This window comes from Oncorhynchus kisutch, linkage group LG19 (assembly GCF_002021735.2).
Source record: "Oncorhynchus kisutch isolate 150728-3 linkage group LG19, Okis_V2, whole genome shotgun sequence".
NCBI lineage: Eukaryota > Metazoa > Chordata > Actinopteri > Salmoniformes > Salmonidae > Oncorhynchus > Oncorhynchus kisutch.
The window spans coordinates 7,976,474-8,003,799 of record NC_034192.2 but is presented as its reverse complement, the minus strand read 5'-3'; the positions used below and the strand labels follow the sequence as shown (position 1 = coordinate 8,003,799).

The following is a 27,326-nucleotide window of genomic DNA, read 5'->3' as shown; positions in this document are numbered from 1 at the left end:
ATTTGGGATTTCAGTTTCAATGACTCAATATTCTGGACAAAAAATGGACGAATGTAACTAAGGATGGGAATGTCAATACAATCAAACTGGCAAGGGTAATGATCACAAGTCTGTTAAAACGTGGCTAGTAGGCTAGAATATCTATTTATGTAGCAAGCTAAAAACACAGAGCCTAACGTTAGCTGGATAGATAGCAAGCTAGCTGCTAGGAGGATGTCATGACATCCCATTAGAGGAGTGGGTGAGCAACTGACTTTTTCCCCTCATATCGTTTTTCAGTGGCTGTACACAGCTAGAAATGCAGGTGTCATTTGGTAAGCTAGCAAGAACAACTCCAGTTAGCATATATCTTGCATTCGCAAATTCACTCTGGCTATCTGGGCTCCCAAGTGGGCCAGTGGTCTAAGACACTGCATCTCCGTCCTAGAGGCGTCAATACAGACAACCTGGTTCGAAACCAGACGGTATCACAACTGGCTGTGATTGGGAGTCCCGTAGGGTGGCGCACAATTGGCCTAGTGTTGTCCGAGTCTGGCTGGTGTAGGCTGTCATTGTAAATAAGAATTTATGTTAACTGACTTACTTAGAGGATAAATAAAAACATCTACTCTGATTTCAGAGCCTTCTCGTCTGAGTGTGCCATAGTGCAGAACAACTGATGAATTTACGAATGGCCAACACTCGCTGAATATGACTGGTGTAAGTAAAAGTAGGGAACAAGTCATAGCTAGTCAAGGTGAGTAAAATGGTCAGAGTGAGTTGTTGTCTCATTTGTGTCTGGAAGTAGAAAACTAGGTAACTTTAGCCAGTTAGCTTGGGTGTTTGATTGGGACAAGCATGCATTGGTAGGCAAGCTGCAGAAGAACGTGGAGGCTATAATTCCCCATCTTTTATCAGTGCAATTTTGACGGCCAACTAGCTGAAAAGGTTTGAGAGGGTTTATCTAATATTCCTTTGTTAGATTTTAGCATATCTTGCTCTGGCTAGTATTAGTTGTTGATGTGCATAACTGGGGGAGAGAGAGCCTACCGTTTCATATGACTTGCTCAATAGGACTGTAAAGTCCCCAAATGTAACAGGACTCCTGTGGTATTTACATATTTGCAGAAATCCATTCAAGTGTATTTTGTGGCATCTGGTGAATGCATTCTAATGATCTAAAGTCACGCTGTTGCTACTGACTGTAAACACACAGTCCAGTTCAGTGTGAATGATGGAGGGTCCTACTGACTGTAAACACACAGTCCAGTTCAGTGTGAATGATGGAGGGCCCTACTGACTGTAAACACACAGTCCAGTTCAGTGTGAATGATGGAGGGCCCTACTGACTGTAAACACACAGTCCAGTTCAGTGTGAATGATGGAGGGTCCTACTGACTGTAAACACACAGTCCAGTTAGTATGAATGATGGAGGGCCCTACTGACTGTAAACACACAGTCCAGTTAGTATGAATGATGGAAGGTCCTACTGACTGTAAACACACAGTCCAGTTAGTATGAATGATGGAGGGTCCTACTGACTGTAAACACACAGTCCAGTTAGTATGAATGATGGAAGGTCCTACTGACTGTAAACACACAGTCCAGTTCAGTGTGAATGATGGAAGGTCCTACTGACTGTAAACACACAGTCCAGTTCAGTGTGAATGATTGAGGGTCCTACTGACCTTAAACACACAGTCCAGTTCAGTGTGAATGATGGAAGGTCCTACTGACTGTAAACACACAGTCCAGTTCAGTGTGAATGATGGAAGGTCCTACTGACTGTAAACACACAGTCCAGTTCAGTGTGAATGATGGAGGGCCCTACTGACTGTAAACACACAGTCCAGTTCAGTGTGAATGATGGAGGGTCCTACTGACTGTAAACACACAGTCCAGTTCAGTGTGAATGATGGAGGGTCCTACTGACTGTAAACACTCAGTCCAGTTAGTATGAATGATGGAGGGTCCTACTGACTGTAAACACACAGTCCAGTTCAGTGTGAATGATGGAGGGCCCTACTGACTGTAAACACACAGTCCAGTTCAGTGTGAATGATGGAAGGTCCTACTGACTGTAAACACACAGTCCAGTTCAGTGTGAATGATGGAGGGTCCTACTGACTGTAAACACACAGTCCAGTTAGTATGAATGATGGAGGGCCCTACTGACTGTAAACACACAGTCCAGTTCAGTGTGAATGATGGAGGGCCCTACTGACTGTAAACACACAGTCCAGTTAGTATGAATGATGGAGGGCCCTACTGACTGTAAACACACAGTCCAGTTCAGTGTGAATGATGGAGGGTCCTACTGACTGTAAACACACAGTCCAGTTCAGTGTGAATGATGGAAGGTCCTACTGACTGTAAACACACAGTCCAGTTAGTATGAATGATGGAAGGTACTACTGACTGTAAACACACAGTCCAGTTCAGTGTGAATGATGGAAGGTCCTACTGACTGTAAACACACAGTCCAGTTCAGTGTGAATGATGGAGGGTCCTACTGACCTTAAACACACAGTCCAGTTCAGTGTGAATGATGGAAGGTCCTACTGACTGTAAACACACAGTCCAGTTCAGTGTGAATGATGGAAGGTCCTACTGACTGTAAACACACAGTCCAGTTCAGTGTGAATGATAGAGGGTCCTACTGACCTTAAACACACAGTCCAGTTCAGTGTGAATGATGGAAGGTCCTACTGACTGTAAACACACAGTCCAGTTCAGTGTGAATGATGGAAGGTCCTACTGACTGTAAACACACAGTCCAGTTCAGTGTGAATGATGGAGGGCCCTACTGACTGTAAACACACAGTCCAGTTCAGTGTGAATGATGGAGGGTCCTACTGACTGTAAGTCCAGTTAGTATGAATGATGGAGGGTCCTACTGACTGTAAACACACAGTCCAGTTCAGTGTGAATGATGGAGGGCCCTACTGACTGTAAACACACAGTCCAGTTCAGTGTGAATGATGGAAGGTCCTACTGACTGTAAACACACAGTCCAGTTCAGTGTGAATGATGGAGGGTCCTACTGACTGTAAACACACAGTCCAGTTAGTATGAATGATGGAGGGCCCTACTGACTGTAAACACACAGTCCAGTTCAGTGTGAATGATGGAGGGCCCTACTGACTGTAAACACACAGTCCAGTTAGTATGAATGATGGAGGGCCCTACTGACTGTAAACACACAGTCCAGTTCAGTGTGAATGATGGAGGGTCCTACTGACTGTAAACACACAGTCCAGTTCAGTGTGAATGATGGAAGGTCCTACTGACTGTAAACACACAGTCCAGTTAGTATGAATGATGGAAGGTCCTACTGACTGTAAACACACAGTCCAGTTCAGTGTGAATGATGGAAGGTCCTACTGACTGTAAACACACAGTCCAGTTCAGTGTGAATGATGGAAGGTCCTACTGACTGTAAACACACAGTCCAGTTAGTATGAATGATGGAAGGTCCTACTGACTGTAAACACACAGTCCAGTTCAGTGTGAATGATGGAAGGTCCTACTGACTGTAAACACACAGTCCAGTTAGTATGAATGATGGAAGGTCCTACTGACTGTAAACACAGTCCAGTTCAGTGTGAATGATGGAAGGTCCTACTGACTGTAAACACTGTGACAAATGGCTTGTTTGTATAAAGGCCTACTGCAGCTCTGATTGGCTATAGTGCACCGGCCTGTGTTGACTCCGGTCCTGGACAAGACAGATGTTTTTATTTGGTTTTGTTTACTGCAGTGTCTATTAATTGTCCAAACTCACGGTCACTTTCCCTCTCTATATTACTATAGACTTTTCACAAATGCCTTACTGTACGTAATAACCAAACATTCTAAGAATCTATGAATATGACCATATCTAAGTGGTCACTTGTCAGAAAATGTTTTAAAAAGTGTCATTCTTCCTGGTGGTGTATATGAACAGATTTTAATAAGATGTCATGTTGCTAAAATGCTGTCAGTTCCACTTTAAATGCAACAATGTTTCACACACCCAAGTTATTTTCAAAGAGATGGCTAACGACACAAACGCGCTTTAATAAATAAATACAGTTCCACTCACCAGATGATGCTCATTATTCTTGGAAAGAGAGAAAACATTCGCAACAACATCCTCTTTGTTAACACCTGCTGGCCTTCAAGAAGGCAGACGTTTTTGTAAAAATGGTCCCACCCATTAAGTCAAAATGTGATTGGTTGATTCCACTGTCACTCCACACAAATTTCCCCATAATACAGTTGAATGGCATATGCCTTTATCTAGCTTCTGATGGCATAGCCAATGGCTGACTTAGCTAGCTAGATTTATCTCCCCAGAGACAGCAAAGAAAAATCCTAATTGGTGTTAACCCTCAGTGTTAACCCTTCCATTACCAACAAAAATTGACTAGATTAAATCAGAACATCATTATTATTATAATCATTATTTTATAAATCCTTATCCCTTCTTAGAAGGCCCATTGTTCCCCACTGTATTTGGGTTAGTACTAATTTGTAGAGTGGCTCTATTTTCCTCAGCATGCATTTCTTCACTTTTTTGAATGTCTAAAGAATCTATATTGTTCTGAAATATGAACACAGAAATACTGGACATTTTGAAATCTTATTATGGTGGTGATTTGACAAAATTACAATCATGGTCTTTAATTTGACTCGCATTTTTCTGGTCTCGGTCTTGACTCTGTCTCAGACCCCTCGTCACCCTCCCGGTCTCGGCCTTGAATCGGTCTCGCCCCTCCTCCGCTCTCGGTCTTGACTCGGTCTCGCCCCTCTTCCGGTCTTGGTCTTGAATCGGTCTCGCCCCTCCTCCGCTCTCGGTCTTGACTCGGTCTCACCCCTCTTCCGGTCTTGGTCTTGAATCGGTCTTGCCCCTCCTCCGCTCTCGGTCTTGACTCGGTCTCGCCCCTCTTCTGGTTTTGGTCTTGAATCGGTCTCGCCCCTCCTCCGCTCTCGGTCTTGACTCGGTCTCGCCCCTCCTCCTGTCTTGGTCTTGACTCGGTCTCGCCCCTCCTCCGGTCTTGGTCTTGACTCGGTCTCGCCCCTCCTCCTGTCTTGGTCTTGACTCGGTCTTGACTCAGTCTCGCCCCTCCTCCTGTCTTGGTCTTGACTCGGTCTCGCCCCTCCTCCTGTCTTGGTCTTGACTCGGTCTCGCCCCTCATCCTGTCTTGGTCTTGACTCGGTCTCGCCCCTCCTCCTGTCTTGGTCTTGACTCAGTCTCGCCCCTCCTCCTGTCTTGGTCTTGACTCGGTCTCGCCCCTCCTCCGGTCTTGGTCTTGACTCGGTCTTGACTCAGTCTCGCCCCTCCTCCTGTCTTGGTCTTGACTCGGTCTTGACTCAGTCTCGCCCCTCCTCCTGTCTTGGTCTTGACTCGGTCTTGACTCAGTCTCGCCCCTCCTCCGGTCTCGGTCTTAAATCGGTCTGGCTTTAGGTGGTCTCGAACACAGCATTAAGTACACTACTGCTAGTTTTGTGCATGTGTTTTGCATGAGCCCAATTCTGATCTTTTTCTTTTTTTACTAATTGTTCTTTTGACCAATCACATACGCACCGAAAAAGACCTGATGTGAAAAAGATCTGATGTGAAGAGACCTGCTGTGATTGGTCAAAAGACCAATTAGTGGAAAAATTGGTCTGCTTGTCTAAACACAGCCTTAGTGTGTGAGAACTATGCTCTGCTCTTTGATCCTCTTCCTGACAGCACACCAACATCGACAGTCAACCACACGCCGCATCGCTAGCCCTCACAGGCCCTACGCTATGAGAATCACAATACACACCACTACTGCTACTCTTACCATCCCATACACAGGCCCTACGCTATGAGAATCACAATACACACCACTACTGCTATACTTACCATCCCATACACAGGCCCTACGCTATGAGAATCACAATACACACCACTACTGCTACACTTACCATCCCATACACAGGCCCTACACTATGGGGATCATAATACACACCACTACTGCTACACTTACCATCCCATACACAGGCCCTACGCTATGAGAATCACAATACACACCACTACTGCTACACTTACCATCCCATACACAGGCCCTACACTATGGGGATCATAATACACACCACTACTGCTACACTTACCATCCCATACACAGGCCCTACGCTATGAGAATCACAATACACACCACTACTGCTACACTTACCATCCCATACACAGGCCCTACGCTATGAGAATCACAATACACACCACTACTGCTACACTTACCATCCCATACACAGGCCCTACGCTATGAGAATCACAATACACACCACTACTGCTACACTTACCATCCCATACACAGGCCCTACGCTATGAGAATCACAATACATACCACTACTGCTACACTTACCATCCCATACACAGGCCCTACGCTATGAGAATCACAATACACACCACTACTGCTACACTTACCATCCCATACACAGGCCCTACGCTATGAGAATCACAATACACACCACTACTGCTACACTTACCATCCCATACACAGGCCCTACGCTATGAGAATCACAATACACACCACTACTGCTACACTTACCATCCCATACACAGGCCCTACGCTATGAGAATCACAATACACACCACTACTGCTACACTTACCATCCCATACACAGGCCCTACGCTATGAGAATCACAATACACACCACTACTGCTACACTTACCATCCCATACACAGGCCCTACGCTATGAGAATCACAATACACACCACTACTGCTACACTTACCATCCCATACACAGGCCCTACGCTATGAGAATCACAATACACACCACTACTGCTACACTTACCATCCCATACACAGGCCCTACGCTATGAGAATCACAATACACACCACTACTGCTACACTTACCATCCCATACACAGACCCTACGCTATGAGAATCACAATACATACCACTACAGCTACACTTACCATCCCATACACAGGCCCTACACTATGGGGATCACAATACACACCACTACTGCTACACTTACCATCCCATACACAGGCCCTACGCTATGAGACTCACAATATCAAATCAAATCAAATCAAATTTATTTATATAGCCCTTCGTACATCAGCTGATATCTCAAAGTGCTGTACAGAAACCCAGCCTAAAACCCCAAACAGCAAGCAATGCAGGTGTAGAAGCACGGTGGCTAGGAAAAACTCCCTAGAAAGGCCAATACCTAGGAAGAAACCTAGAGAGGAACCAGGCTATGTGGGGTGGCCAGTCCTCTTCTGGCTGTGCCGGGTGGAGATTATAACAGAACATGGCCAAGATGTTCAAATGTTCATAAATGACCAGCATGGTCGAATAATAATAAGGCAGAACAGTTGAAACTGGAGCAGCAGCATAGTCAGGTGGAAGTTGAAACTGGAGCAGCAGCATGGCCAGGTGGACTGGGGACAGCAAGGAGTCATCATGTCAGGTAGTCCTGGGGCATGGTCCTAGGGCTCAGGTCAGTTGAAACTGGAACAGCAGCATGGCCAGGTGGACTGGGGACAGCAAGGAGTCATCATGTCAGGTAGTCCTGGGGCATGGTCCTAGGGCTCAGGTCCTCCGAGAGAGAGAAAGAAAGAGAGAAGGAGAGAATTAGAGAACGCACACTTAGATTCACACAGGACACCGAATAGGACAGGAGAAGTACTCCACATATAACAAACTGACCCCAGCCCCCCGACACATAAACTACTGCAGCATAAATACTGGAGGCTGAGACAGGAGGGGTCAGGAGACACTGTGGCCCCATCCGAGGACACCCCCGGACAGGGCCAAACAGGAAGGATATAACCCCACCCACTTTGCCAAAGCACAGCCCCCACACCACTAGAGGGATATCTTCAACCACCAACCTACCATCCTGAGACAAGGCTGAGTATAGCCCACAAAGATCTCCGCCACGGCACAACCCAAGGGGGGGGGCGTCAACCCAGACAGGATGACCACAACAGTGAATCAACCCACTCAGGTGACGCACCCCCTCCAGGGATGGCATGAGAGAGCCCCAGCAAGCCAGTGACTCAGCCCCTGTAATAGGGTTAGAGGCAGAGAATCCCGGTGGAAAGAGGGGAACAGGCCAGGCAGAGACAGCAAGGGCGGTTCGTTGCTCCAGAGCCTTTCCGTTCACCTTCCCACTCCTGGGCCAGACTACACTCAATCATATGACCCACTGAAGAGATGAGTCTTCAGTAAAGACTTAAAGGTTGAGACCGAGTTTGCGTCTCTGACATGGGTAGGCAGACCGTTCCATAAAAATGGAGCTCTATAGGAGAAAGCCCTGCCTCCAGCTGTTTTCTTAGAAATTCTAGGGACAATTAGGAGGCCTGCGTCTTGTGACCGTAGCGTACGTGTAGGTATGTACGGCAGGACCAAATCAGAGAGATAGATAGGAGCAAGCCCATGTAATGCTTTGTAGGTTAGCAGTAAAACCTTGAAATCAGCCCTTGCTTTGACAGGAAGCCAGTGTAGAGAGGCTAGTACTGGAGTAATATGATCAAATTTTTTGGTTCTAGTCAGGATTCTAGCAGCCGTATTTAGCACTAACTGAAGTTTATTTAGTGCTTTATCCGGGTAGCCGGAAAATAGAGCATTGCAGTAGTCTAACCTAGAAGTAACAAAAGCATGGATAAATATTTCTGCATCATTTTTGGACAGAAAGTTTCTGATTTCAATGTTACGTAGATGGAAAAAAGCTGTCCTCGAAATGGTCTTGATATGTTCTTCAAAAGAGAGATCAGGGTCCAGAGTAACGCCGAGGTCCTTCACAGTTTTATTTGAGACGACTGTACAACCATTAAGATTAATTGTCAGATTCAACAGAAGATCTCTTTGTTTCTTGGGACCAAGAACAAGCATCTCTGTTTTGTCCGAGTTTAATAGTAGAAAGTTTGCAGCCATCCACTTCCTTATGTCTGAAACACATGCTTCTAGCGAGGGCAATTTTGGGGCTTCACCATGTTTCATTGAAATGTACAGCTGTGTGTCATCCGCATTAGCAGTGAAAGTTTACATTATGTTTTCGAATAACATCCCCAAGAGGTAAAATATATAGTGAAAACAATAGTGGTCCTAAAACGGAACCTTGAGGAACACCGAAATTTACAGTTGATTTGTCAGAGGACAAACCATTCACAGAGACAAACTGATATCTTTCCGACAGATAAGATCTAAACCAGGCCAGAACATGTCCGTGTAGACCAATTTGGGTTTCCAATCTCTCCAAAAGAATGTGGTGATCGATGGTATCAAAAGCAGCACTAAGGTCTAGGAGCACGAGGACAGATGCAGAGCCTCGGTCCGATGCCATTAAAATGTCATTTACCACCTTCACAAGTGCCGTCTCAGTGCTATGATGGGGTCTAAAACCAGACTGAAGCATTTCGTATACATTGTTTGTCTTCAGGAAGGCAGTGAGTTGCTGCGCAACAGCCTTCTCTAAAATTTTTGAGAGGAATGGAAGATTCGATATAGGCCGATAGTTTTTTATATTTTCTGGGTCAAGGTTTGGCTTTTTCAAGAGAGGCTTTATTACTGCCACTTTTAGTGAGTAAGGCAATTATAGTCAATGAACTAATCACTGATCATAATCTTGATGTGATTGGCCTGACTGAAACATGGCTTAAGCCTGATGACTATAATTGCCTTTGAAGTAAGGGATCTAACATTAAGTAGCCCTATTTTGAGATGTGAGGTATCATGATCTCTTTCAGTAATGACAGGAATGGAGGTGGTCTTTATCCTAGTGAGATTGCTAAGGCGAACACCGCCATGTTTAGTTTTGCCCAACCTAGGTCGAGGCACAGACACGGTCTCAATGGTGATAGCTGAGCTGACTACACTGACTGTGCTAATGGCAGACTCCACTATGCTGGCAGGCTGGCTAACAGCCTGCTGCCTGGCCTGCACCCTATTTCATTGTGGAGCTAGAGGAGTTAGTGCCCTGTCTATGTTGGTAGATAAGATGAGAGCACCCCTCCAGCTAGGATGGAGTCCGTCACTCCTCAGCAGGTCAGGCTTGGTCCTGTTTGTGGGTGAGTCCCAGAAAGAGGGCCAATTATCTACAAATTCTAACTTTTGGGAGGGGCAGAAAACAGTTTTCAACCAGCGATTGAGTTGTGAGACTCTGCTGTAGAGCTCATCACTCCCCCTAACAATACACACAACTACTGCTACACTTACCATCCCATACACAGGCCCTACGCTATGGGGATCACAATACACACCACTACTGCTACACTTACCATCCCATACACAGGCCCTACCCTATGGGGATCACAATAGGCCTACGCTAGGCTAAGACCTTAATGCTAAACACTGATACAACAATAATGCTAGGGATTCACAATACACACCACTAACACGCTAACCCCCCATACCTACGATAACACAATAAGAGCTAAATAGGCTGTGTGCTTTGGGAACCACAATACACATATATTGCCAGACTCTGGGCTAACCCTTCCATACAGCCTCTACACTATGGGAATGACAACAGTGCTAATACGAAGCTCAAACCTGTCCATACACAGGCCCCACACCATGGGCATCACAACACACAGCTAATGCTAGGCTAACCCCTCCTATACACAGGCTATCCGCTATGGGAATTGTAATGTAGACTACTACTGTTACACTAAGCTCAAACCTGCCCATACACAAGCCCTACTCTATGGAAATCACAGTGCACTCCCTTCATGCTAGGCCAAGACCTTAACCATCCCAAACATAGACAACACCATATGAAAACACCTTTCCAATGGAATGCAATCATCAACCCCTCTACAAGGCAAGCTCCAATGCACACTACCAATTCCTAAAAATACATGGTACCTGTGCAGCATAACGGAAGTGAGATGGATGGACAGCAGGACTAGTCATTCACACACGCCTCAGAAAATGAAGAATTGAACACTGTAAATGTGTGTGAAGCAGTGATTCTACAAGACTCAGCAGTTCCTCTGCTCCTTATACTGCTGACTGTGGCTTAATGGTCTACAGCTGGACTGTCTGCTACCTACGCTGGAGATTACTATTTCATTTATAATGACTTTCCTTCCTTCCTTCCTTCTCTCTCTCTCTCTCTCTCTCTCTCTCTCTCTCTCTCTCTCTCTCTCTCTCTCTCTCTCTCTCTCTCTCCTTCCGTTCTCTGTCGTTCTCTCTCTGGCTCCTGTTTCTCCACCGTTCGACCCCTTCTCTCTATCTTTGATGTGTCTCTGTCATTCTGAAGTAATGTTTGTCAAGTCATGAATAGTGAATTGTTTTAAAATGGTGAATGTTTTCTGCATTTAAATGCTAAGCTGGTTTCTCCTTGAGCCTACTTTTGCAGGTGACGTAAAACTATATGAATTAATTAATTATTTAACATGTTCTCTCTTTCTGTCTCTCCCCCTCTCTTCTCCCAGGGTGCTGTTTTGTCACGTTTTACACACGGAAAGCTGCCCTTGAAGCCCAGAATGCACTGCATAACATAAAGACCTTAACAGGGGTGAGTGTGTGTTCTCGTTTCTCCTCGGCCCACGCTGCCCTGCTGTCACGCAGTGTCAGTGATTACCAGGGCATATCTCCCATTACTGTCACGTCACACATTGTGGCTGTCTGTATTGTGTGTGTGTGTGTGTGTGTGTGTGTGTGTGTGTGTGTGTATGTGTGTGTGTGTGTGTGTGTGTAGGCCTTTACTGTGTCACTAACTGCTTTTAGAAGCTTATTTGTGTATGACTACATTATATATTCTGTGTGTGAATATATTTCTGTGTGTGTGCTGTAGGGGCCTTTCCTCTACCAGACTCCTGCTGCTGCCCTCTGTCCCTGTGTGTATATTAAACACAGTGGAGTGATAGAAGAGCAATAGGATTTTGTCTCGCCTCCCCTCCCAGGTTCTGGAAGTCTCTAGCTGCTCCTCTGGGTTTAACAGGCCCCTGGGCCACGGTTACTCCTGCTTGGGGTGTTGGCAGGCTGCAGCCTTGGCTGTTCTGAGGCTCTGGAAGCATATTAATTAGAGGGAAGGGAAGTCTGTACACTGTATTTCCTCTGTTGGTTTGTGGATGGAACTATTGGGTTAGAGAGGGTGAATATGAGGGTTGCAGGATGGATATGATACGTCAAATGCTCTAAACATTTGAGGGATTAGGGGAATGTGAAAGTACCGCCCTCCCTAATTTCCTCTGTCCCTCTGCCAACTCCTCCTGTCCCTCCCCAGGCATGTAACTGTTAACGTAATTTCATTATTCCAATATGTTTTCATTAATTGAATTCACTTAAATCTATTTTATGAGAATTTGTAAGATTCTTGTTTGCATAAAATAGACGGAGACCAGTCTTATCAATAATAGATAATAGTATTTATTCTCGGAGCGTGCTACCATGTTACCATGAACAACAGTTTATATACAAAATATGACGTCATTTCATTGCTTCTAGAATGAATCACCTCCTCCCGACCGAGAATAAAGAAAGTTCAAAAGTTCATTCCAACTCACTAACACACACACAGGACACACAACATAACTGAATTAACTCTTGACTCCTCACCATTATCGATCACCACTTAGCTGACAGTTCTAGTTAACAGAAAACCTAGGAATGCACTCACTGCCTTATCTTAAACACCCCAGAGCTAAGTTTCGTCGGTTCAACCATAGGTTAACGGCCCTATCTGCTTACTTCACCCACAACCCATTCCTCACCAGACTAGTTGGAATGGTGTTCATTATGTTTAATTACTTCTTGTCCAGGTTTTGGGAGGTGATGATTAACTCATTTAAAATGGCCTCCTCTGAGTTCTCCCCGGCAATGCAGCACTGAGGATATGTTTAAATCAGATGGACTTTAATAAAGTACTGACTGACCTTCCTCTGGGAGGAGGGAGAGCTGGAGGGTCCATAAATGCTTTAATGTTGAGTGGAGGTAGAGCGGTGGACAGAGAGCTGAGCTAAGGAGAGGACGGAGTGATGAGGAAAGGAGAGGGGGAGAGCACAGTTCGCTTTAGGGCAAGGCAACAAACGAGTTCAGCTAAAAAAACAATAGGTGCTCATTAGCTCTCTGTCTCTCCCTCTCTTGTAAAAGGCAGTAGAACAATGTTTATATTGGCTCTCTGTCTCTCCCTCGTTCATTCTTGCGCTCTAAACTGTAGGCCCTGACAGGGTGAGATCCAATCACAATCACAGCAGTTGGACGGCGGCCATATTGGACGAGAGCGGCTGGCAAAGCTGAACAGCGGCCATATTGATTTAGGGCACACACAGGAACAGTTGAATGGCTGCCATGTTTGAGTACGGCGTTGAGTGTGAAGAGTCTGGAGAGAATGTGGTAGTGAGTGTAAACGTGGATGTTCTGTACAGCCCTGTACTCATATACTCCCCCCATCTCCAACACAGTGTTCAGAAAAACAATGGGCTAGACTAAGAGCACAGGTTCCTGCCAGCCACATATTGGAGTGACACACTTTAGAAAAGCAGCCTCTCTCCTCTGCCAACTCCCTGCCTGTCCGTCTCTCTCTCCTCCGCCAACTCCCTGCCTGTCCGTCTCCCTCGCCCCTCTCCCCCCTTTTCCCCCTCTCTCTCTAAGCCTTCAGCTTTGGCAGCAGACTGCAAGTGCTGGGTGGAGACGTGTGTGTGTGTGTGTGTGTGTGTGCTGTGCTTGTGCCATGATGTGTTAATGGAGATCTTAATGAAACCTGCGCAGGTCAGAACAGGACTGGATGTATGCCTAAGCAATTCCCACACACTCTGGCACACACACACAGATACACACACACACACACACAGATACACACACACACACACACACACACACACATGCATTTTCTAATGAACAGCTAATGAAGCTCTGGGGACTGTGGGTGGGAGGTTGGAGGAATGGGGGTAGAGGTAGCTGGTCGGGGCACGTAGCTAGGGGGGGACCGCTTCTCTCAGAGCCTCTAATGTCACCACTGAGCTGTGCTTTAAACTGGCCCCAAAACATATATCGACTGAAAACATGCTGTAGCTCCTTCTGCAGATATTTAAGAACATAATACCCTCCCCTGCTGTACAGCCATCCGCAGTCTGGACCTCCACACACACACAAGTAGTCACACTACACACACATAAACACATCCGCATGCGCACACACTACACGTAAGGTAGTGACTCATTACATACACACTAAAGCAGTTACTCTTTATACGAGCACAAACAAACACAATTACTCTCCTCTGCCCACACACACACACACACACACACACACACACACACACACACACACCAGACCTGGGTTAAAATACATGTGTATTTGTTATTAAAATACTTTTTTCTGTGTATTTTAGTATTTTTAAATACACAGCCCAAAACACATTTTTATTTGAGTTGACCAAATTGTATTTGAGAGTATTTTCAAATACTTATTATAAATACTACTTTCAAATACCTGGGTTTAATGCATGAGAGTGTATTTGAGTATTTGAAATGAAATACCTGAAATAGTATTTGAAAACAGGTCTGACACAAATACAAATGTGAGTTAAAGGCTATCGGCCCGTCCGCCAGACAAGGTTGTCTGAGATTTTCCACTAAATTGAAATCTTTCATCAGCGGTTGACAGATGTCTAAATGGCTGGTGTCTCACCACGCCAGCGCCCACAGCACGGCACAGACAGCCTGACACACACACACACACAGTCTGTGTGGCTGGGGGGGGGGGGGGGGGAGAGAGAAGGATGTGTGAGAGCTAATCTAGGACACGTCCTTTCTAGTGCCCTCCAGCAGCTCTCTCTCGCTCCATTTCTCCATCTCTCCCTCTCTCTCTGTGTGAGGAATTCGCTGGATGGAAACACCTTTGATTCATAGTTTTTCTTTCAAGGATATTTCATTCTCACTGTGTCGGGGTGAGACGAGGGTGGGCGAGGGGGAGTGGAGGGGTGAGTTCAGACGTAATCAGTCGAGCCCCATGTCCTTGATGCAGGCTGATCAGAGTGCTGCAGAGCACCAAGTTTGATAAGGAGAGTGGGGCTCATTAAAAAGCTGCACTTCAGAGACCACACACACACACACTTTGACACACTCACAAACTTTGACACACACACTTTGACACACACACACTTTGACACACACACACACACTTTGACACACACAAACACTTTGACACACTCACACACTGACACACTCACACACTTTGACACACTCACACACTTTGACACACACACTTTGACACACACAGGTCCCAACCATGTCAGCCTTTCAGATGGTGAGGTAATTATTATACTTCAATGTCACAAGAGGACAGACTCTGCCTGCGAGGAATGGCCCATCAATTCGAAAGGCCAAAGAAATGAACCCATCCACACACACACACACACACACACCAGTAGTCACAATACTAATCAGGAAGAATTCAGGACTGTGAGTTAGGAGATGCTGCGGGTGGGGAGGTGTGCATTGGAGGAAATCACAGCAGTCAGAGTGGGTGTCAATGCGTGTTGAAGTTAAAGTAGGAATGGCAGCTCTCCCATCACATTGGGCCCTGTCTGTGCTGCTTGTTCAGGTGTTGACACGTTTCACGTGTCCCTGCCCTCTCACCAAGGGCTTTCAGAACGCCACTTATGGAACAGCAGAGAGAGGAGTCTGGCTCCCTCTCTGGAAAAAGGGATGAGGTAACCCTCCCTGGACTGATAGCTAGAGCGTGTCCTAATTGACACCCTATCCCCTTTATAGTGCACTACTTTTGACCAGGAACTATAGGGAGTAGGGTTCCATTTTGGACGCAACCCTGGAGTTATCTTGTGTAAAATATGACAGTTTGTGCCGCTGCATGTGGTACCCGAGGATATGTCATAATGAAGCCCGATGTGCTATGAACAGTGAGTAACCATGGAAATGTTTGCGTGGCCCTCTGGTTTGAAACCACTGAACCGTGGTATAGGATATTAAACATGTGACGTCGTAGGTCTGTGCCATCAGTCACTAATGCATCCCTGGAGACTGGCAGCAACGGTGCTATGAACGGAAAGGTTATACTTTCACATGTGCACCGCTTAGCTTAGCTGACATTTTAGAGTGGTCTCAAGCTCTGACACACAGCTGACTATTCTGAGGAAGGGAGAGCAAAGTGTGTGTTTGTGTGTGTCTCATCTTTTAATCCCACTCAATACACACATTATACTAACCACTAGACTAAGTAAACAGCAAGTTACCCATTCCTCATTGCTAATGCCACACACACACACACACACTTATACACACACCAAGCCAATCCCACAGCGCTGTGTCATTACAGACGCTCATTATAGAAATCAATTTAATTAAGGGCTGTAATTGCCGGAGTGAAGCCCAAATGCTATGGCAAACAGGGGCTGTAGAAAGTAATCCCCATCGACATTACGGCAGCCTCCCGCCCGTCTCAGAGTGTGTACACTTATATAAAGTTTTTAAAAAATGAATTGCTTGTTTCAAATGAACTTCCTCTCCTCAGCAGGCTGGTTTGAGAGAGGAGGGGAGAGCTGTGTAATGAAGGCTAACTATGTTAAATACTGTGAGTACTTAGCAGTAGGGCCTTAGCGAGCCTCGCCACATAGCTAATGCAACATTCCCCCAGCCACTCAGCACCCAGGCTTGGGGTTAATTGTTTACTAAGGGAAATAAGTGGGGATAATGTGGGGTAACTGTGTGAGAGGTAGTGGCGACAAGAGAGGGAACATAGAAGGCAGAGATAATTGTGTGTTAGGGTGAATTATAGATGTCTAGTTGTATTTAATGCTGTCGTGAGTGTGTAGGGAATGGAAATGGCTGGAATGCAGATGGGCACAGAATGTATGTTTGTCTGTAAAAATCATGTTGAAAGAGTCTGCGTGTGTGTGTGTATATGTGTGTGTGTGTGTGTGTGTGTGTGTGTGTGTGTGTGTGTGTGTGTGTGTGTGTTGACCACAGTTATTGACTCCCCACTATGAGGGCCATCTGTCTGTCTCTGTGTCTTTGCCTCTACCTCAACCCCACAGAGGAGAGAGGGATATGTAGACTGAGGGAAAGAGGGATAGAAAAAGAGAGAGAGAAGGGGATAGGTAGAAACTAGACAGAAGAGTGGCTACAATGTGCAGTGTTGCTAGTATGAGATATGTACAGTTAAGTATGTGTGTGTGCTTGTGTGTTGCTGAGTAGACTTGGTGTGTATGATACCAGGGTGTACGGTACAGTAGCTGAGAGCTCATCTATTGGCTCACACACTAGTCAGGTGAATGTGTTATAGAGGTGCTGACTGCCGGCAAAGACTACACTGCTGCTGGCAGCATGCAGGACTCAGTGGGGGTTTCTCTACACACACACACACGCACGGACGGACGCGTACGCACGCACACACACACACACACACACACACACACACACACACACACACACGCACGGACGGACGGACGCGTACGCACACACACACACACACACACACACACACACTTACTGTAGACACACACACTTTGTGGTAGCCCGACAAGTTGAACTCTGACCTTTAAAGCCCTGGGGCATTTCTCGTGGGCCAGGGGGTCAGAGGGGTTCGAGGAATGGGTTACATGCTGTAGGTGAGAGGGTGAACGTTAAATGCTGAGGGGTATTAGGTTTCTGTCCCGTTGTGTCCTGGAAGGAAATGTTTAGAGGGTAACTGTACTGGAACGCAGCCCACCTGAACCCTATCCAGAGAGTAGTGTTGCATAGCGTTGGTTGGGTAGGAAACAATATGGTAGTGTTAAGGGGATAATACCCTGCTGGAGAGGTAATGTTTACCTCCATGTCATCAGCTACTCTGACGGATAGACACCTCGACGTCGCCTCCAGAACGGGCCCTGCATGGCCCCGACTAGCCGACAGGAAGTCAGGAAGAGGAGATGTTTCCAAGTGGACTAGGGTCACAGTCAATAATCTAATGACCAACTACCATACCAGAGGGAAATGTCACCAGTGTAGGCCACATTCACAATGACACATGGCACAGATTTAGATGTTTAGTATTGTGAAAGGGGAGGGAAAGTCGGGGGGATGCTTGGGTTGTCATGGTGATTGGATACAGAGTGACCGCAGTAGGTAGCTCCAGGGCTCTCAGTGAAGAACCAGCCGTGTGGAATTGTGGGGTATTGGTGGAGCCCAGGTATGAAGCCTGCAAGGCCTTCTGGGTAGACAGATTTGGGAGAAGGGTGGCATCTAGACAGAACTTTCTGAGAGAGTATGAGAGGCAGGGATAGCTAGCGCCTGTAGCTTGAGGATGCAGTTATTTCTGTACTGTCGCCCTCCAACATGTGATCCACTGGCACTCTCTCTCTCTCCAACACACACACAGTCTTGTACAACTATTCACTCACTCAGGGAGATATAAACCAACATGGGCACAATGGGTCCAGGTAGTAAAGTCAGTTGAATTGACACTACTGGTGACACTGGGGTGGTGGATGTAGGAGGTTTGTGGAAAATGAATAAAGTCTATGTATTAACATATTGTAAAAAGAATGAAAGAGAGAGAAAGACAGACAGACAGAGAAACGGACAGATCGAGATGGGGGAGAGAGAGACAGAGAGACAGACAAACACAGACAGACAGACACGGACAGACAGACAGACACATACAGACTGACAGCCATACAGACAGTAACAGACAGATAGACACAGCCATACAGACACACACCGACAGACAGACAGACAGAAACACAGACAGAAACACAGACAGAAACACAGACATACACAAACCGACAGACACAGACACACACCGACAGACAGACATACAGAAACACGGACAGACAGACAGACATACACAGCCTGACACGGACAGACAGACAGACAGACCGACACAGACAGACAGACAGACAGCAACAGACAGATCGACAGACAGACAGACACCAACTGACAGACACCGACACAGACAGACATACAGACAGATAGACACAGCCATACAGACAGTAATAGACAGATAGACACAGCCATACAGACACAGACAGACAGACAGACAGACAGACAGACAGACAGATAGACACAGCCATACAGACAGTAACAGACAGGCACCGACAGACACCAACCGACAGACACCGACACAGACAGATATACAGACAGATAGACACAGCCATACAGACAGTAACAGACAGGCACCGACAGACACCAACCGACAGACACCGACACAGACAGATATACAGACAGATAGACACGGCCATACAGACAGTAACAGACAGATAGACACAGCCATACAGACAGACAGACACAGCCTGACACGGACAGACCGACAGACAAACACAGCCTGACACGGACAGACAGACATACACATACAGACTGACAGACACATACAGACTGACAGACACATACAGACTGACAGACAGACACAGAACGACAGACACAGATAGAGACACAGACAGACAGACAGACAGACAGATAGACACAGCCATACAGACAGTAACAGACAGATAGACAGACAGACAGACACCAACCGACAGACACCGACACAGACAGACATACAGGCAGATAGACACAGCCATACAGACAGTAACAGGCAGACAGACACCGACAGACACCGACACAGACAGACATACAGACAGACACAGCCATACAGACAGTAACATACAGATAGACACAGCTATACAGACACAGACATACAGACAGACAGACAGAAACACAGACACCGACAGACATACACCAACCGACAGACACCGACAGACACCGACACAGACAGATATACAGACAGATAGACACAGCCATACAGACAGTAACAGACAGATAGACAGACAGACAGAAACACAGACAGACACCGACAGACATACACCAACCGACAGACACCGACACAGACAGACATACAGACAGATAGACACAGCCATACAGACAGTAACAGACAGACCGACAGACAGACAGACACCGACAGACACCGACACAGACAGACATACAGACAGATAGACACAGCCATACAGACAGTAACAGGCAGACAGACACCGACAGACACCGACACAGACAGACATACAGTAACATACAGATAGACACAGCTATACAGACACAGACAGACAGACAGAAACACAGACACCGACAGACATACACCAACCAACAGACACCGACAGACACCGACACAGACATATATACAGACAGATAGACACAGCCATACAGACAGTAACAGACAGATAGACAGACAGACAGACAGAAACACAGACAGACACCGACAGACATACACCAACCGACAGACACCGACACAGACTGACATACAGACAGATAGACACAGCCATACAGACAGTAACAGACAGATAGACACAGACACACACCGACAGACAGACAGAAACACAGACAGACAGACAGACAGACACAACCATACAGACAGTAACAGACAGACAAACACCAACACAGACAGACATACACCAACCAACAGACACCGACAGACAGATATACAGACAGATAGACACAGCCATACAGACAGTAACAGACAGAAACACAGACATACACCAACCGACAGACACCGACAGACACCGACACAGACAGATATACAGACCAATAGACACGACCATACAGACAGTAACAGACAGATAGACACAGCCATACAGACAGACAGACAGACGCAGCCTGACACGGACAGACCGACAGAAAAACACAGCCTGACACGGACAGACAGACATACACATACAGACTGACAGACACATACAGACTGACAGACAGACACAGATAGAGACACAGATAGAGACACAGACAGACAGACAGACAGACAGACAGACAGACAGACAGACAGACAGACAGACAGACAGACAGACAGACAGACAGACAGACAGACAGACAGATAGACACAGCCATACAGACAGTAACAGACAGATAGACAGACAGACACCGACAGACACCGACACAGACAGACATACAGACAGATAGACACAGCCATACAGACAGTAACAGACAGACAGACTCCGACAGACACCGACACAGACAGACATACAGCCCAGCCATACAGACACACACCGGCATACAGACAGACAGAAACACAGACAGACACTGACAGACATACACCAACCGACAGACACCGACACAGACAGACAGTAACAGACAGATAGACACAGCCATACAGACAGTAACAGGCAGACAGACTCCGACAGACACCGACACAGACAGACATACAGACAGATAGACACAGCTATACAGACACAGCCAGATAGACAGACAGAAACACAGACACCGACAGACAGTAACAGACAGATAGACACAGCCATACAGACAGTAACAGGCAGACAGACACCGACAGACACCGACACGGACAGATAGACACAGCCATACAGACAGTAACAGACAGACAGACAGAAACACAGACAGACACCGATAGACATACACCAACCGACAGACACCGTCAGACACTGACACAGACAGATATACAGACAGATAGACACAGCCATACAGACAGTAACAGACAGATAGACACAGCCATACAGACACACACCGACAGACATGGAAGACAGACAGACAGACAGACACCGACACACACCGACACAGACAGACATACAGACAGATAGTCACAGCCATACAGACAGTAACAGACAGATAGACAGACCGACAGACAGACAGACACCGACAGACACCGACACAGACAGACATACAGACAGATAGACACAGTCATACAGACACAGACAGACAGACACACAGACAGAAACACAGACAGACACCGACAGACATACACCAGCCGACAGACACCGACAGTGACATACATACAGACAGATAGACACAGCCATACAGACAGTAACAGACAGATAGACAGACCGACAGACAGACACATAGACAGAAACAGAGACATACACCAACCGACAGATACCGACACAGACAGACAAACAGACAGATAGACACAGCCATACAGACAGTAACAGACAGATAGACACAGCCACACACCGACAGACAGACAGACACACAGACCGACCAACCGACACCGACAGAAACACAGACAGTTACACAGACACACAGACACCGACAGATACAGACACCGACAGATAGACACAGCCATACAGACCGTAACAGACAGACAGACACAGATACAGTCACAGTCACAGAGACAGACAGACAGTCACAGAGACAGACACAGTCACAGAGACGGACACAGAAAGAGACAGAGAGTCAGAGGCAGACAGTCACAGAGACAGTCACAGAGACAGTCACAGAGACAGTCACAGAGACAGTGACAAAGGCAGACAGACACAGAGACAGAGACAGACAGTCACAGAGACAGACAGTCACGGACACAGTCAGAGACACACAGACAGACAGACACAGTCAGAGACACACGGACGAATGGACGGACACATGGACAGGTAGACGGACACACGGACAAGTAGACGGACACATGGACACGAGGACGGACACACGGACAGGTAGAAGGACACACGGACACGAGGACGGACACACGGACAGGTAGACGGACACATGGACACGAGGACAGACACACGGACAGGTAGACGGACACACGGACAGGTAGACGGACACACGGACACGAGGACGGACACGGACAGGTAGGCGGACACACGGACAGGTAGACGGACACGAGGACAGGTAGACGGACACACGGACAGGCAGACGGACGCGAGGACGGACACACGGACAGATAGACGGGCACACGGACAGGTAGACGGACACACGGACACGAGGACGGACACGGACAGGTAGACGGACACACGGACACGAGGATGGACACACGGACAGGTAGACGGACACACGGACACGAGGACGGACACGGACAGGTAGACGGACACATGGACAGGTAGACGGACACGAGGACAGGCAGACGGACACGAGGACGGACACACGAACAGATAGACGGGCACACGGACAGGTAGACGGACACACGGACAGGTAGACGGACACGAGGACAGGTAGACGGACACACGGACAGGCAGACGGACACAGACAGGTAGACGGACACACGGACACGAGGACGGACACGGACAGGTAGACGGACACACGGACATGAGGACGGACACACAGACAGGTAGACGGACACACGGACAGGTAGACGGACACGAGGACAGGTAGACAGACACACGGACACGGGGACGGACACAGACAGGTAGACGGACACGAGGACAGGTAGACGGACACACGGACAGGCAGACGGACACGAGGACAGGTAGACGGACACACGGACAGGCAGACGGGCACGCGGACAGGTAGACGGACACGGACAGGTAGACGGACGCACAGACAGGTAGACGGACACATGGACACGAGGACAGACACACGGGCAGGTAGACGGGCACACGGACAGGTAGTCGGACACGCGGACACGAGGACGGACACGGACAGGTAGACGGACACACGGACAGGTAGACGGACACACGGACACGAGGACAGACACGGACAGGTAGACGGACACACGGACAGGTAGACGGACACATGGACACGAGGACGGACACACGGGCAGGTAGACGGGCACACGGACAGGTAGACGGACACGGACAGGTAGACGGACACACGGACAGGTAGACGGACACACGGACAGGTAGACGGACACATGGACACGAGGACAGACACACGGGCAGGTAGACGGACACATGGACACGAGGACAGACACACGGGCAGGTAGACGGGCACACGGACAGGTAGTCGGACACACGGACACGAGGACGGACACGGACAGGTAGACGGACACACGGACAGGTAGACGGACACACGGACACGAGGACAGACACACGGGCAGGTAGACGGACACACGGACACGAGGACGGACACGGACAGGTAGACGGACACACGGACAGGTAGACGGACACGAGGACGGACACGGACAGGTAGACGGACACACGGACAGGTAGACGGACACACGGACACGAGGACGGACACGGACAGGTAGACGGACACATGGACAGGTAGACGGACACGAGGACGGACACGGACAGGTAGACGGACACACGGACAGGTAGACGGACACACGGACACGAGGACGGACACGGACAGGTAGACGGACACATGGACAGGTAGACGGACACATGGACACGAGGACAGACACACGGGCAGGTAGACGGGCACATGGACAGGTAGACGGACACATGGACACGAGGACAGACACACGGGCAGGTAGATGGGCACACGGACAGGTAGACGGACACGGACAGGTAGACGGACACACGGACAGGTAGACGGACACATGGACACGAGGACAGACACACGGGCAGGCAGACGGACACACGGACAGGTAGACGGACACACGGACAGGCATACGGACAGGCAGACGGACACACGGACAGGCAGACGGACATACGGACAGGCAGGCGGACACACGGACAGGCAGACGGACAGGCAGACGGACAGGCAGACGGACACACGGACAGGCAGACGGACACACGGACAGGCAGACGGACACACGGACAGGTGACGGTGACTGTTCAGGCTGAGCACGGGGCATTATGGGTAAGACAGGGTACAGACGGAAGACAGACAGATACCGCAGCTGTTGAGAGCCCAGAAGATGGATCTCTGCTGTGTGTGTGTGTGTGTGTGTGTGTGTGTGTGTGTGTGTGTGTGTGTGTGTGTGTGTGTGTGTGTGTGTGTGTGTGTGTGTGTGTGTGTGTGTGTGTGTGTGTCGGTATAGTATTGTAAAGGTGTGTTTGTCCTGTCTTTTCCAGATGCACCATCCCATTCAGATGAAGCCTGCAGACAGTGAGAAATCAAACGGTAAGTGATAACACACACTGGGCTGAGTATTACATGGTCGTGTGTGTGTGTGTGTGTGTCTGTGGCTCAGTGATCCTGTTTCAGAGAGAGAAAGAGAGATGTATGAATTATTAAAGTGTTCAGGGAGGGGGGTCAGGGAGAGTTCAACTGTTTTGGCCCCACAGTGAACCAGCCTTTCTCCCTGCGTCTCTCTCTCACTCTCTCACTCTCACACTCTCTCACTCTCACTCTCACTCACACACACACACACACACACACACACACACACACACACACACACACACACACACACACACACAGAGACAAATGGCTCTATTGCAGATGCGGTTACAACCCCATTTATCCAGCCATAAAGCTTTACTGTATCTGAGAGAAGCCAGACAGGGACCACGTCCCAATACTAATAGCCTTTTTTACTCATCCGCTGGACCACTGAAACTATAGAAGGATAGAGGGTAATAACATTGGGACAGACGGGACAGTACTGGCTGAGCTCCACCCAGAGAGACAGAGGAGTGTCATAAAGCCACTGACAGCACACAGGCATCACTTAAAGCTTAATATAGACGCTCGTAGCCGCATCGTCTAGACTCGACCCGCTAAGGAAATACAATGCACTCGAAACCTAGAGATCCATCCATATAAGTCATGATGAGACCTTAATAATGCTTTCCCGCTCCAGACGTCTTCTGTGAGGTTATGAAATAGGACTTGGTAAGATATATCCGTCTCGGTTACGATGATGAGACCTGAGTAAAGCTCCAGCCAGCTGTGGCTGCAGTCATCATCTACTGTAATGGGAGACAGTAAAGTACGGCCATATGAAATGTATTCGTCTTTCTAATGATAGTACGTTCCATAGACCTTTATTGGAGTTGCTGTAACCATGACGAATTGTCGTTAAGCGGTTTGTTGCTTTAGTCAACCAAGAGGTGTGTGTGTGTGTGTGCGCGCGTGTGTTTGCCTTTGCCACACTGCTGTATCGATAGCCCGTCTTCACTTTCCGCTTTCTTTCTTCAAATCTGATCTGGAATCAGTAAAACGCTGTCACTAACTCGGACTCAGGTCGGCTAACAGATGTTTAGTCACCGTTAAGGATGTCTCTGCGGTTTCTCCATATCCTCTTCTCTGTTAATTCATTACAGTGCTGATAGTGAGCGAACGCACACAGCCGAGTTGGAAGCCTTTGAAACAACACTTATCTTCCCTGCGTGTCCCAGTGTTATTTTTTTAAACGCACAAACAATTCAAACAGCAAAATAAACAAGTGCTCTATTGATTTCCCAGAGTGCAACAGACCGCTTATCTCTTTCGCCTCCCGGTAAGAGCTGACAGTTTCCTCATTAAAAATGAATTGAATTAGCATTACTCTGAACGGTGAGCAACACGTACACACTTTCTCTCTCTTGTCTCTTTCACACGGTCACACACACACAGAGATAAGAAACAGTAAGTGTCCCTGTCTCTCTCTCTCTCTCTCACACACACACACACACTGTTACACAGGCCGAGGTATTGCAAGTTAAATGGAGCGATTGGGTCAGAGAGAAAAGGATTAAACAGGAGGAGGAGGAGGCAGACAAAAAGAAACCCGGAGAGATGGGAGAGGAGGAGATGGAGAGAGAGAAACGAATAGAGGGAGAGAGGAACGAATCGAGAGAGAGAGTCGCACAGAGACTTGGTGTTGAAGTGGTAATGAGACATTGATCACAGTCTGCAGATGAAATGCTGTTTCTCACCCATTTGAACGTCTTCCTCTCTTCCCCTGCAGCGGTGGAGGACAGGAAGCTGTTCATCGGCATGGTGTCGAAGAAGTGCAATGAGAACGACATCCGAGTCATGTTCTCTGCGTTCGGACAGATCGAGGAGTGCCGGATCCTGCGAGGGCCCGACGGACTCAGCAGAGGTGTGTGTTTCTTGGGCTCCGTCCATATACACACTCACCCTGACCCCCTCCTCCCTTACCCACCATCCTTTCACCCCTCCCATCTATTATATCCACCTCCTATTCAGTTCTGAGCCCCTTATCCCTCCCCTGACAGTTCTCTAGGCAGAAGGAGAAATTATGTTCTCCCTCGCTTTTGGCCAACCATAATAGACCTATTACGCAATCAGCAGTGCAGTGTTCCCCATGACTCAATATCCTCTTCACTGCCCCCCCCCCCAACCCCCTGCCCCCGCACCCCCTCACCCCCTCCAATCCCACTGCCTCCTCTCCTCCCTCCCCCTCCCTCTGTGGTCTCTATGTGCTGAGCAGATGGGGCGGGGTCTGCCAAACCAAACTGTCTGTTCTGCTCGGCGTCACACCTGGCTGTCACTGTCATCGTAACACAGGTTTATGTGGATGTGTCTGTTGTTGTGCGTTTCTCTGTGAGCGTGTCAGTTGATGTGTGTTTCTCTGTGGATGTATCTGTTTTGTGTTTCTCTGTGGATGTGTCTGTTGTTGTGTGTTTCTCTGTGGATGTGTCTGTTGTTGTGTGTTTCTCTGTGGATGTGTCTGTTGTTGTGTGTTTCTCTGTGGATGTGTCGGCTGTTGTGTGTTTCTCTGTGGATGTGTCGGCTGTTGTGTGTTTCTCTGTGGATGTGTCGGCTGTTGTGTGTTTCTCTGTGGATGTATCTGTTGTTGTGTGTTTCTCTGTGGATGTGTCTGTTGTTGTGTGTTTCTCTGTGGATGTGTCGGCTGTTGTGTGTTTCTCTGTGGGTGTGTCGGTTGTTGTGTTTTTCTCTGTGGATGTGTCGGT

At 47.8% G+C, this 27,326-nt stretch overlaps 1 protein-coding gene across 48 annotated transcripts in view; it reads left to right on the top strand.

Moving 5' to 3' along the window:
- celf2 (cugbp, Elav-like family member 2) overlaps positions 1-27,326 on the top strand; it is a 219,653-nt gene that overhangs the window by 151,937 nt on the left and 40,390 nt on the right. For all 48 annotated transcript variants that reach the window (XM_031798194.1, XM_031798219.1, XM_031798214.1 and 45 more), the window contains 3 exons: positions 11,386-11,468; positions 24,537-24,585; positions 26,357-26,491. In XM_031798194.1, the coding sequence (XP_031654054.1) occupies positions 11,386-11,468; positions 24,537-24,585; positions 26,357-26,491 (267 nt within the window). The remainder of the gene's footprint in view (positions 1-11,385; positions 11,469-24,536; positions 24,586-26,356; positions 26,492-27,326) is intronic.